Here is a 13,096-nt window from a genome sequence, read left to right as displayed (position 1 = left end):
CATTTTTTTAATTAATTGATAATATAAATTTTCTTATCCTGATTATGCATAAAATTAAACTCTTAAAAAACCAGGGGTTGTCTTTTTTAAGGTGTAAGACTCCACAATCATCTTTCACGTTACGAAAAACATAGGTTTTACTATGTACAATTACAAATCTAATATTTGAAATCTAAAACTAACAATTAAATTAAAACAATCTTACGTCAACTGACTAAATTAAACATGCAAAAAAGTACATATTTTTAAACTCTAGAACTAATAATTAAAGTAAAAGAATCATATATCAATTTATTTATTATATAGATTTTTTTTTCAATATACATTAACACGAGTTAATTAAATATAACTCAATTTTATCAAATTGACTTATAAAATAAAATTTATATTTATTTATATATTATAAATTGATTTTATTTTTAGTTGATATGATTTTTAATTCTAAATTTTTTTATTTATCTTTCATAATTTCAAGATTAAAAATGGCTAACAACGTTGGTTTAGAGAAAGCACGAGAATAATGTGTCCTTAAATTTAGAGGCTCATTGCAGAAAGCTGAATCACGTTCAATAAAATACAACTGATATAGGAAGATACGTGGAAATGTTCGCAAGGTTACTAAGGAATTTTCATTTCAACTTTCAACGATGTGTGTCACGGTTTTTTCCTCATTTTATGTGTACAATTTTTTGTTATTGAATATTGAAATTTTATTATGTGAAATTTTATACAAATATATTGGTGTTTTACAAAAAGAAAAATTATAATTTTATATTAAAGCAAGTATATATACATTGTTTCTTGATTTGAATCCAACTATCAGCGTATTTAATAGTCAAAGAATGAAAAGTGTAATTTTCCCGTGTAATATTCTTTCTGTGCTCTTGTTTTGTCAAATTCAAAATATCCTAAAAATTGGATTTGAACCTGAGAGTAAGGTTGTGAATATTGAGTTGAGACGCTCTTAACTTAAATTGACTGTAATTTTGTTTTGTTAAGATAAGAATTTGTGTTTCTTTTATCTTTTTGGATGAAATTAGCAGATAGAATATGAATTAAGTAATTCAACGAAAATAAATGACAAAATGGTAGAGAAAAACTTGCGAAAGAATGGAACAAGTCAGTTTATTAATTGAAGAAGTTTCAAGAGAACCGTTGAAAAGAGAATAATCATGATCCAAAGATCCAAGCCAAGAAGCACAAACACGATTCTTTTTTTTCTAATAACCTTAAATGCTTTAAAAGTCTATCTTAGTTCTCATATATTCAAAAGTTTTTACAAAGAAAATGAAAAAGTTGTTTTTAGCTACATTCCTAAGTTTTCTGAGATGCAAATGCCCCTAGAATTACACTCAAATGTGAAATTTAAAACCTATATCTAATAGCTAAAATTTAATCTTATTCTAGGAAGGGAAATCCGAAATTCAAAACTCAAAAATACTGGTGAAAGCTAAAAGAGTTTCCAACAAAGTTAAACTCCGAGGATTAACTGTCAAATTGTAATTGAAATTTACCATATTGTCATGACTTGCATGTCAGATATTCTTTGTAACAACTCTGGAGACAAAATCAAATTTTACCTGTCTCACGATGAAAGTTGATTGTTTTGATAGAGTTTGAAACTCTAAACCAGAAAATAAATAAAAAGTGAATAATCTGATTCAAAATTAATAGTACTTTAAGCTAAATAATAAGTGTCTCAACCTTGGAATGATTTTTCTATCTATAAACATTTCAGTTACAAATAGTATATATCTGAAATTGATATTTATGTTACCCATCTTATACCTACAGGATACTCACATAATAAAATATAAACCATACAAAGATGATAAGAACCACTTCATAATTTCCTAAAATCGCACTTAAAAATCTATTACCCACTTTTTAGAATTATAAACCTTTGGGCATTGGTCTATTGAGCCAGCTTGATCTCTGGCAATTGGTTGCTGAACCAATAGCAAAGTCGGCCTTTGGATGTTGATTTCTGGCTCAATAACTGAGTCGACCCTTGTATATTCACTTCTGATCTAATAACTGGATCGAACTTTGTATGTTGATATCTAACCTAGTAAGTGAGTCAACCTTTGTACAATGATCTCTGACCTAATAATTGGATCGACCTTCTAAAGAAACAAAATTGCAGCTAAGCTGTAGCTTAAAAATCAGTCTCAAAGTGGATAGAACCCAAGTCCAGTGTACAGCAGCTAATGAGACATTTGATATCATCAGCAACGTGATTGAATTGTAGGCATAAATTGAAGCAGAAAATAGTGATTAATAATTCAGTTGGCCAGCAAGTGAGCATACTTCATATGCATACTTCATATGAAATTGTTAGCAGATTAGCCAATTCTGGGTTTTGTAACAAAAAATACAGGTCCGGGGTTCAGAGGAAGGAGACTCCAATATGAATCTTGACTATCAACCATACAGCTATGCCACTTGATTCTATAAGAACCTACGGGAAAGTTAGACACATCAAGTGAGCAATGTGAAAACCCCTGCCCTTTCTCATTAGGTCTAAAATCCATGAATGTCTCCACAGCTACACTATTACCATGGGCCCTACTGTGCATACCAATTCTTCTCTTTCCTGCCACACCATCCAAGACATGGCAAACCAACTTCTGGTTCAGTTCAAATATTTCACCATCTTTCCAAGCTTCAGATATAGACGGTGAGTGCCCCAAGGTTTGTCCACATGGGACAAGGAAGGACGTACTGCAATGAAGGATGCAGGAACACTTAGTTGACTTAACCAGCAGGTTTAGTGGCACATTCTTTAATTGAAGACAAATATTCAATGTGATATGAGAGCCATGCGAAACGGATATTTCAACCCCATTAACAGAGTCCTCATTGTGGAGAAAAAGTTCTGCCCCGATGAATGGTCTGCACAAATAATGCAAAACAGATATTTCAACACCGTATTTTTAAGAGTTAGGAAACATAAATAAACACAAAATTGCCAACTCTTGGTCATGGCTTTGATCAAATTAAGAACTTTAGTGGACTACAGCAGTTCTAGATTTGCATAAAGGCAGCTACGTCATAAAATCGGAGAGTACTAAACGTGTAAAGGTTCACAACAAAGAGAGCATATCTTAAACAATAAAAGAAAACTAATTCAGCATAAAATACTAACAAAATTGGGAAACAATTTCTTGAGACTCCGAGAAATCAAACACAAAAGCAGATTAATCAATTCTTATTGACAACAGTTTATAATTATATAATTCATTCACATGAAAAAGAAGATAAGGGACAATGGTAAAGGAGAAAATAATAGTCCAAGCAATACAATAAAATCACACTATAATAAAAAAGTACACATACATTTAAACTTTCATTAAAAAGTTTTCACTGACAATAGTGAATAATTGATTCACATACCTTACTTTGAAGAAGTACTTTGGAATCCCAAGATGAATGTGCATCAATTTTATCAAAGTACTAGAAACTAGTGACAAAGCATTCTTGGTAAACTCAGATGCAGTTTTCTGAAGCAAGCATACAGCACTAGAGACAGCATAAGTACAAACATTGACCACCTCTCGGTCTTTATACCTAATGCTACAAGCTCGGTAACCGGATCCTGGAGATAAACAATTCTCATTTAGGTCAAAATAATTCAACAGCAAAGAGAAACTTGCTCTGGTTCTATTATCCACACACCAAAATAGCCTCTGTAAATTTTGTATTGTCAAAGCCTGTAAATTACTAGAGGTTTTGACACCAATAAAAATTCTATGAGAATCTTGGTCTATATTAGACACTCCAAAAGAAGTTACAAATGCTAATACTGAAGAACTCAGACTATGAGCTGCAAGGACTTCAGAACTTTCACTGTCCATCCCAATGAAAGATGCTCTAAGTAGATTAAATTCTTCTGCTAGTTTGAACAGTTGTAAAGAAATTTGATTAAAATCTTGATAAGACTTCAGGAATTGAAGCTTATCATTACTCTCGGTCTCTACCTGATTTAAATTTTGATCCACGTTCAATAAAACTTCCCTCAAAGTTTTAACCACACACACTAAATTTTCCAACACTCTAGCTCTTAATGATAAAAACCACCTCTGGAAACAAAATTCTTGAGAACTTGTTGCAGAGGCTTCCAAAACTTTCAAGGAGGAGCACAATTCCATATGAGACTGAGTAAGCTGATCATAGTAATTACAATCATAAATATTCCTGGCAAGTCCTGGACATGTATCATCCTTGTAATCACATGATAAAGGAAATTCAATAGTCCCCACCAATTCTATTATTGATGTGGTTCCCTGTTTTGGCTGCCTAGGAAGTTGGAATTTTTCTTCAGAATTAGAATAATGAAACAATGCATTTAACCAGCTACAGCAAGAAACAGACTTCACTTTCTGTATTAATGTCCTGAATATAATAGTAGCCAGCGACCATTCACCCTGACACGCTGCATGAACACCAACCTTGTAAGCAGTCCAGCCATTTGTTCCTGTCAAGACTTTGTTTACAAACGTTGTGCATTTAATAAGACAACTAGCCGGATGTGTTTCATCACTCTCATGGACTAAGCCATCACAAATAGGCTGACTGTGCAATAGCAAATGGTACAATAAGTATGTATAGCAATCAATTAAACTACACTGGCATACAATTTCGGCCAAAATATTCACTTTACTTAACACTTCAGTATCCATAGCACCAACTACATAAAGGTTGTCAAGGCATGCCACCAGAAATCTGTATATTTTGGAAAGGAATTTAAAAATAAAGGAATTTTGCTTTTTCCCTTTAAAATTTACAGCTAGATGAGTTGATCGTACTGCACGATCAGTAGATGCAACAGTCACAAGATAATATTCAATCACTTCTTTTATGTTATCAAGTACCAAACAACCAAGAGAAGGATGACTTTCAACAACAGTTAAAAGAATCTTTAGCAGACGCTGGAGCTCCTGACAAATTGTCAAATCATTTTGAGAATCTTCAAACAATGGCATCAACAAAAGTTTGATATGATCTTTGATTAAAGTGATAACACGCGATGGAAGGGAAGAACAACCAAAAACATTCTCAATTGCTGCTCTGTCCTTTGTCCTACAACACAAATCTGCTAGAATACAAATGGCCAAGCAGCTCTTCCTCGAGCCTGGATATTGACTTGTGTCTTCAATAATAGTTTGAAGCCTCATAAACTCACGAAGTTCCATGCGAAGTGAAGAAGGGGGAATAGAAAGAAGGACCTACGAATGATTTAATGCACGTCAAACAAGTTCATATATCATAAGAAATCAAATGAGTCTCATTTTGCGAAGTACTGAGCTCAAACCTTGTGCAAGACCCTTAGAGCTTTATATTGCATGGGCATTGAAATTTCAGGTTCCTCCATTATGGAAAACAGCCCACGAATTATACCTGAATTATCTGAGTTCTCACACAATCCTCTTCTGAATAAAAAATGCAAGCATTTTAATGCTGTTTCTTTTACATGTGAAGTTCTTTCTCGATTGAGAAACAAAAGGAGAAAGTCCACCTGAATCCAAATGACTTAAAAAATATTACACAAGGAAAGCACCGTACACTGTATATATTTGAATTGGGACCATCATCTATGTATGCTAAAGCTGGCTGTGTGATGCTTTATTTTATAACAAGAATGGTTTACTAGCCATTTTTCAAAGGAAACAATCTAGCAATGAGTTTCGTGAACTTCATATTATGGATAACTATTAAAACAATCACATTCAGTTGAAGGAACAAAACACTTGCCAAATGGTCACACAATATTTCAAACAGACATAAAAGCAAGGATCCTGCTCAATTAGGATGCTCAAAATCATCTAGTAGGACAGATACACACCTGATAAGAGGTTAAAGGAATTAAAATGCAAGCCAGTTTTGAGAGCGAGTATAACATAGCAACTATAAAATCTTCATCTGACGAATTTAGTACCAACTCCATACCTGTCTGCATCAGATCAATCATCACATCAGAAAACCAAATATGATTGTTCCAATAGCGAATCAGACAAAAGAAAAAGTAACAAATTTCTTTAGGTTGGTTAAACTTAACAATTGTTATGCTATTAAGTTTGGAGACTGAACCATGGCTCGGGGAGCTCATTGGGCAATAAAATATATCAGCACTGTACTGTAAGAATTAGTTCTGTTTTTTATTTTCTTATAAAGTCACAGTATTGGTTTGAACAAAAATTCAATTCTCTAACTAAATTGCTCTATGGCAATACGGGAGCAACACACCAGAATACATTGTTCCATAATCCACTAGTAGTAGTCCTAGACTCTTGATTAAATTGAAATGGATAATGCATTATAAATCAGTGTAAGAGGTGCCCTCATTTCACTTTGTTGTGGATAACTCAAGCAAATTCAATGCAGAACAGTCTACCACAGAAACCATAATATTATAGCAGAGATAAGCCACAAAAATAAACAGCAGAAGATAAAAGAAGGAAGAAGAAAGAATCACACACACAAAACATGGTTGGGTTAAGGTGTTAATAAACTTCAATCTATGTCCATGAGAGAATTTACTATGCATAGAGATTACAACATGAAGTTTCTCTTTCAATGAACTCTCACTCAACTCCAATAGTTTTCTGTTTTTCTAATTGAACTCAACTCTCAATTAGTTTAACTACCCTTACAGGTTCCTGTATTTGGTGTACAATTATCTTAACCAACTACTGCGAAATGAAACTAAACATGTGAAGATACATGAACACTATTTTCTGCTTGAGTTGAAACGTCACTTAGGCAACTGTTCTAGTCAATACTAATCACTATAGAAGCTATGAGACTAGACGTTCTACTGAAACTAACCATCACATGCTGGAAATGCATATAGTCTAGTCAAGTTTGACGGTTTAGGAATCCTAATAAGATTTTACTGAAGCAATCTTCACACACTTTGATGTACGCTTAGTGTTATGACAGTGTATTACAGCTAGTTGAGGCACAATGTCAGGAAATATTTACAATAAACTAGATGAGCCAATTTCAAAAAATTAGAACTTCACTCCAACCAAAAAAAAATCTAGGTATTTTCTTCATAATTCCTCTAGGCCACCCTGTTTCCACTTGGTACCTTGTTAATTACGTCCTGAGTAAAAAAGGTAAAGGAAGACAACATAGATATATCTAGAAACCAACAAATTTCAGTTATTAGAAATACACATAAACAGAAGCTAGCAAGAAGTCACATCACACAATATTATAGATGTCATAGCATATAAAATTTTCAAATACCTTGTACGCTTTATGCGAAACTGAATAAGAGGATTTGCATTTTGCCAAAACACGGGCAGCAGCCAACTTTACTGGCAAAGACACTGAAGATGAACTCATTATATTAAATAACATCTCCACTGAAACAGATGCAAAATCATCTGATACCTCACAAAAGCACCCAGTGGCATACAAAGATGCTCTAACCTGTGAAATCTCAACACAATATTTCAGATGTATTGATACAGAAAATTAATTATAATAAAAGTGTCTTCAAATAAGGTCAGGTAAACAAGTTATAATTCAGAATTAAAGAAAATTCGGAGAATATTCCAAGGCATCATTTTATTAAATGAAGAGGAAAAATGATATCCAATCAAGCATTCACTGTCATGTATCAATCAATCCATGTAGAGTCAAGTAAATCAAATTAAGATTGCAGTTCCTCATTTGCAATATTATTTAACAGAAAAAATTGAGACATTGGAAAACATGATTTAGGTAAACAGGTAGAAAATCAAAGTAAGCATATCCAACCAAGAGGTGTTAATATGAATGAAATCAGACATCTAAAACAAAAGTAACACTAAGGCAGTTATTTTACCTCACAGTCATGAGCAGAAACAAGGCTAGAAAATATCAAGTATCGAATCTGAGCATTGTCTTTCAGAAAATCAGCCCAACAACCTAACAAAACCAAAGCCAGTGCCTTCGATTCCAAATCCCCACTATCAAAAACAGATTTTACTCTCTTTAACAACTCCAAGTGATTAGCTACTCTGGCCTGTGACAGCAACCCTTTGCATTGATTTTTCTTCTCCTTATTGCGATGTTTCCGTTCAGACAAGAAAACCCTAACAACCGAAAGTCTGGTCTCTATGTCACCTCCCCTAAAGGCATCAGCAAGGCGCAAGAGGATAGCATTGGCAAATATTCTATCTTCGCCTGGAAGAAGACCAAACATAGCATAGGGAGCAACGCCAGATTCAGGTTCTCTACTCCATTGCCAAAGGCGAGGCTCCATTTCCAATATGGCTTTGACAGGGGCACCTGACAGTGATGAATTTCAAAAATCAAAAAAACAAAGCAAACAAATGAACACAAAAAACTATAACAATTTTAACTTTAAGGCTTTGTATGGAGCGACAATACACAGTGAATGAGGAATTATTTGAATAGTCACCATTGTTAGTATATCCCAAATTTCAAAGGAAGTGAATGAGGAATTATTTGAATAGTCACCATTGTTAGTATATCCCAAATTTCAAAGGAATATAAGAGAATATAATGATGGAAAAAAAAAAAAGGATGAAAGAAAATAATTAAATAACCAGGTTTTGCAGAACGGAGGCCCATTTCAAGTTGAATGCTCCATTCCATGGCACGAGCACCGCAAGTTGGTTCCATGGCTAATTGTCTTCTCCAGGCAACGGTGCTAACTACAGAGGACAAATTGCAAACTCGGAATAATCGTTGTTTCAAGAAGTTTTAATTGAAAATTTCCCATTAACAATTTTGAAAATCTAAAACATTAAAATAATTTGCAAATTGATCCTAAAATTTTCCCATAAAGCTATTATCCCCCTCCTAAAGGATGTCACGTTCAATCCATACCTGATAATTTAAGCTGGAAGGAAATAGTATGAAGAGGCAGCAACAGATGATAATCCTTCTATAATTTATCCCGTTAAACCTTCATGAAACAACACAAATGCAATGGGTTTTTGGAATTCATATACAATGAATAATTGTCTAAAGAGTGAACTCAGAATGAAGAAGAGTAAAGCAACCACACGATAAAATCACAATAGTCTAAGATATAGTTCCAATAAAAAATTTGACTGCTCTTTTTTCAATGAAAAAAATTGAGGAAGAGACCCACTGTTGTTGATTTTTGGGCGAAATCAGGTAGGCGAGGACTGTTAGCTACCGGAACGGCTGCGTCGCGCTGTTGGAACAGTTGTTATAACTACTGCTCGTGGCGGAACTCCGTCAGGTGGTTGTTTCGCATGGTGACTGAACTCCGTCGTGCAAGACGGTGGCGATGGCATGTGCTGGGCTGTATATCGGAGAGAAAAAGGAGGGGGAACAAAGAGAGAGAAAACAATTGAATACATTCAAGGTTTAATCATATAATCCTTCGGTTACTTTTTTTTTCAAATTAGTTACCTCATTTTTTTTTTCTTTTTTTTGGTTTTCATTTTTAAAAAATTGAAACAATTAGATAATTATTGGTAGTTTCGTACTAACTTCCGGGTGATTTTTTTGATTTTTTTAAATATATTTTTATTTTTATTTTTTATTTTTTATTTTTTTAAAAATATAATTTGCCATGTATCAAGTTGACATTGTGCCATGTGTCGTTTGTTTCAATTTGGTCCTTGTATTTTTATTTTGTTCCAATTTTGTTCTTATATTTTTATTTTGTCTCAATTTAGTCCTAATTTTTTTTAAAATTTAAAAAAATTTGTTCCTTCCCAGATAAAATATGGTATGTATATTTTCCAAATTTTTATCTTTAAATTTATTTCTGTTAAACAAATTATTAGTAATGATGTATTTCAAATCGAAATATTTAACTCTATAAACTTTTTATAAATTGTTGAGGAAGTATTGAGACTATACTTGTGTAGATTACCTTCACAAAAACATTTATTATTGAGATGTTAACTTTTATAGGTTACTCATTCATATTATTTAGGTTAAATGATTTTTTTACCACTATATAAATAAAAATGTGTCATATGTTAGTTTGTAATTTTTTTATTTTTCTAATAAAAAAATTAATTTGTATAAATTTCTTTGTGAAGGTTTATATACAAATAAAATTTTGTTTGAACTTCGAGAGAAACAAAATTGTTTAGTTTTTTTAAAAAAAATAGAACTAAATTAAGACAAAATAAGAATACAGGGACCAAATTGAGACAAATTAAAAATATAGGAACCAAATTGAGACAAATCTAATGATACGTGGTCTGATAGTGACACGTGGCACTATCAGTGTCACCTCATATTGTCATTGCCACGTGGCTCAATGTCAACTTGACACGTGGCAATTTTTTTTTAAATAAATAAAAAAATTTAAATAAAAATAAAAATAATTAAAAATATATTTAAAAAATTCAAAAAAATCACAAGCTAACACGTGTCACCCTTTTTAACGGTGTTAGTATGGAACTAACGACAGTGACCTAATTGCTTCAATTTTTCAAAACTAGGGACCCAATTGAGAAAAAGAAAAAATGAGGGACCTAATTGAAACAAATCACCGAAAATAGAGAATATCATAATGATTAAACCTACATTCAATTATATATATTATATATATGTATATTATATATATATATATATATATATATATATATAATTTTATGCAAAATAAAAACAAAAATTTTATGAAAAAAATATATATACACTTATGACCATTCTATTCATCCATGATCAATCGAGTTAAATAATTTTATTGATATTCAGTAATTGGACTTGTATTTAAGTTATTGTTGGTCAATAATCCAGCGGATTATAAAATAATAGTAGAATGATTAAAAGATATTAATTAAAGATATCTTATGTAAGATATTGATAAACGATTTATGAATAAAGTTGTTTTTATTTTATTGGATCTAGTGTAGGATCCATGAGATAACTTACAAATATAAAGTCAAGGTCAAAAACTAGATATGCTCGACTAGATCCCAAATACTCAATTCACTAAATATTTAATTGTAAGTGGAAACTCTTCCAACACAAGCCTAAGAGTATCGAAATGTCTTTTGAATGTACCTCTCACGGTCAAGAGTGCAAGCAAGTGAAGAAGACGACTCGAACATCAAAAAACAAGAAATTTATCTTATAAAAGTTAGTCTCTCAGTCTTACACATATCTATATTGAAACATATAATCTTTAATTTCACTTGTCTTTATATTTTTAATTATTTAATTTTTATTTTTTCATAATTTTTTTTATCAAAATTGGTTGAGTAATCTACTTACAAAGATTCTAACACTCCTCAAGTTAATATATATATATATATATATCCGAATAATATACGAGTAAAGAAGATTGATAGATAAATATATTGTCACCTATATATGGACTTTATAGGTCTATGGATAGCATATATAATAACAGATAAATAAGTTTTTATGATATAATGAATACTAAATATATCAAAGATATACCAAAAAGATCATTACCATATTATATATAGCTGCTATTATACTCAATTTGTTAATTGGGTTTATTTTTGGCCTTAGTAATATTGTTATTATTATATCATAGTAACGGATGGGGTTAAATACATAAGTTCCTCATTGGATTAAAATGACTTGTAACCTCTCTCAAACCTAAAACAAAACTTTGACCTAAAACAAAGAAACAATACAAGCTCACGCTCAGAGAAAAGGCGAGGAGCATTAACAGACAATTACAAGTCATGTCACAAAAGCAAAATCAGTCCATGGAGATAAGTCTTCCTACTCCAGCTTATAGCCATTATTCCTTCTTGCATGTATGAGTCTATGTTTCATTGTAAAAAGATAGCATTTATGTTCGTGCTTGCTAGTACAGATGGTTGTTGTGTATACGACAATATGTTTTTCCATGTTATTTTTATCTTCATCACTCAATTATGGTTCGGCACTGTCCCTGTGGTTTTTACCTTTCATTCTTTCTTCTAAGATTGGTATACAGAACCCTTCAAACCCCAAAAGCTACTTCCATACCAAGGCAGAAAATATAACACAGGAATGACCTTAGTTTCTAGCTGAGAAAACCTGACACACAAATTCATTTGTGACACCAAAGACTCAAGTTTAACCCAGATATCCCTCTCAGACATACTTAACCAAAACAACAAAAAGAAAAACAGTACAGAAAGGCATCTCCAGTCACGGCGTCATGGTGTAGGTATTCGGAAGAAGATGGATCCCACTCGAAAGAGAAAATGAGAAGGTAACGTCGTCGATCCTGGTGGCGACGGCAGCACGAAGTTTGCCGGAGTTGGGGGATAATGCCCCTTAGTCTCCCTGTACCGCACCGTTGGAGGGAGTAAGCACCGCCTAGGCTTCTCCCTGGAAAAGAAAAAAAAAAAAAACCCTAAGAGATAGGGGCATTTGGGTTTGCACTTTTTTTAATTCCAGACTTTTTTAACTTGTTTTTTTTTATTGTTTTCTTATTCAACGGTGCTTCCTGCTTTTTATACCTCTTTAAATTTTTTTAATTTTAATTTTACCCTTAAGTTAGGATTTTTTAATTTATTTGAAACCCTACTTCTACTCATATACTCGTTGCGTAGATGCCCTCACCCTCTTTTCCTATTTTCGTTTCACTTCCTTTCTTTTATTTTTCTTTTCCTTTCTTTTTCCTTCACGATTTTCCTTTCTTTTTCTTTCATTTTGGATTTCATATTTTCCATTGTTGATCCATAGTATGGAGGAGCGTTGAGAAGTGTGAATCCATAATCCAGTTTCCCTATGGCTTATTTTCGTCTCCAATTCACTCGTTTTCTTTGTCATTATTTTCTAGCTTTTGTTTGTATGTTAGGTAGTTTATTTTAGAGTGTATTATTGTTTGTGTGCATTGAATATGTGTTGTTTTGTCGTTGTTTATGTACCGTTGTTGGTTGTATTGTTTGTCGCTTGAACAGAGTTTGTGAAGGACAAAACAGATATGGGATATTAGTTTGGCCTTCAATCAATATCTGACATCCGTTGACGGATGTATGATATCCGTTGAAGACCAAATGGATATCTATCCCACATCCGTTTTAGCCTGTATTTTTTTCGTTTAGTATTTTAATTGTTTTAGAATTTATAATTCAAATATATAGTTATTTGATATATTTATAGATTTTTTTAACGT

General features: G+C 32.4%; 1 protein-coding gene across 5 annotated transcripts; it reads right to left on the bottom strand.

The window, feature by feature from the left end:
* Nucleotides 1-1,641: 1,641 nt before the first annotated feature.
* LOC106775218 lies at nucleotides 1,642-9,506 on the bottom strand. Of its 5 annotated transcripts, XM_022784785.1 has the most exons (10): nucleotides 9,116-9,506; nucleotides 8,848-8,926; nucleotides 8,565-8,672; nucleotides 7,838-8,283; nucleotides 7,255-7,440; nucleotides 5,846-5,953; nucleotides 5,315-5,518; nucleotides 5,048-5,228; nucleotides 3,397-4,477; nucleotides 1,642-2,895 (listed from the first exon to the last, which is right to left on the bottom strand). In XM_022784785.1, the coding sequence occupies exons 3-10, from the start codon at nucleotides 8,638-8,640 to the stop codon at nucleotides 2,346-2,348; spliced, it is 2,832 nt and encodes a 943-aa protein (XP_022640506.1). In that variant the 5' UTR covers nucleotides 8,641-8,672; nucleotides 8,848-8,926; nucleotides 9,116-9,506; the 3' UTR covers nucleotides 1,642-2,345. The 5 variants fall into 5 exon arrangements, with proteins under 5 accessions (XP_022640506.1, XP_014517793.1, XP_022640509.1 ...); XM_014662307.2 differs by having other exon boundaries at nucleotides 3,397-5,228; XM_022784788.1 differs by lacking the exons at nucleotides 8,565-8,672; nucleotides 8,848-8,926; nucleotides 9,116-9,506 and having other exon boundaries at nucleotides 3,397-5,228; nucleotides 7,255-7,337; nucleotides 7,838-7,959.
* Between the last annotated feature and the right edge of the window lie 3,590 nt (nucleotides 9,507-13,096).

Source organism: Vigna radiata, chromosome 1 (assembly GCF_000741045.1).
Source record: "Vigna radiata var. radiata cultivar VC1973A chromosome 1, Vradiata_ver6, whole genome shotgun sequence".
NCBI classification, from domain to species: domain Eukaryota; kingdom Viridiplantae; phylum Streptophyta; class Magnoliopsida; order Fabales; family Fabaceae; genus Vigna; species Vigna radiata.
This window is presented reverse-complemented; position numbering and strand designations above follow the sequence as displayed.

Bases quoted from the DNA above. Each gene is read 5' to 3' on its own strand.
- LOC106775218 (XM_014662307.2), bottom strand. From the start codon at position 8,640: ATGGAACCAACTTGCGGTGCTCGTGCCATGGAATGGAGCATTCAACTT. The intron at 7,441-7,837 runs GTAAAATAACTG...GAGATTTCACAG, and splicing joins TTTCTGCTCATGACTGTGAG to GTTAGAGCATCTTTGTATGC. The intron at 5,954-7,254 runs GTATTTGAAAAT...GATCTGATGCAG, and splicing joins TTTCGCATAAAGCGTACAAG to ACAGGTATGGAGTTGGTACT.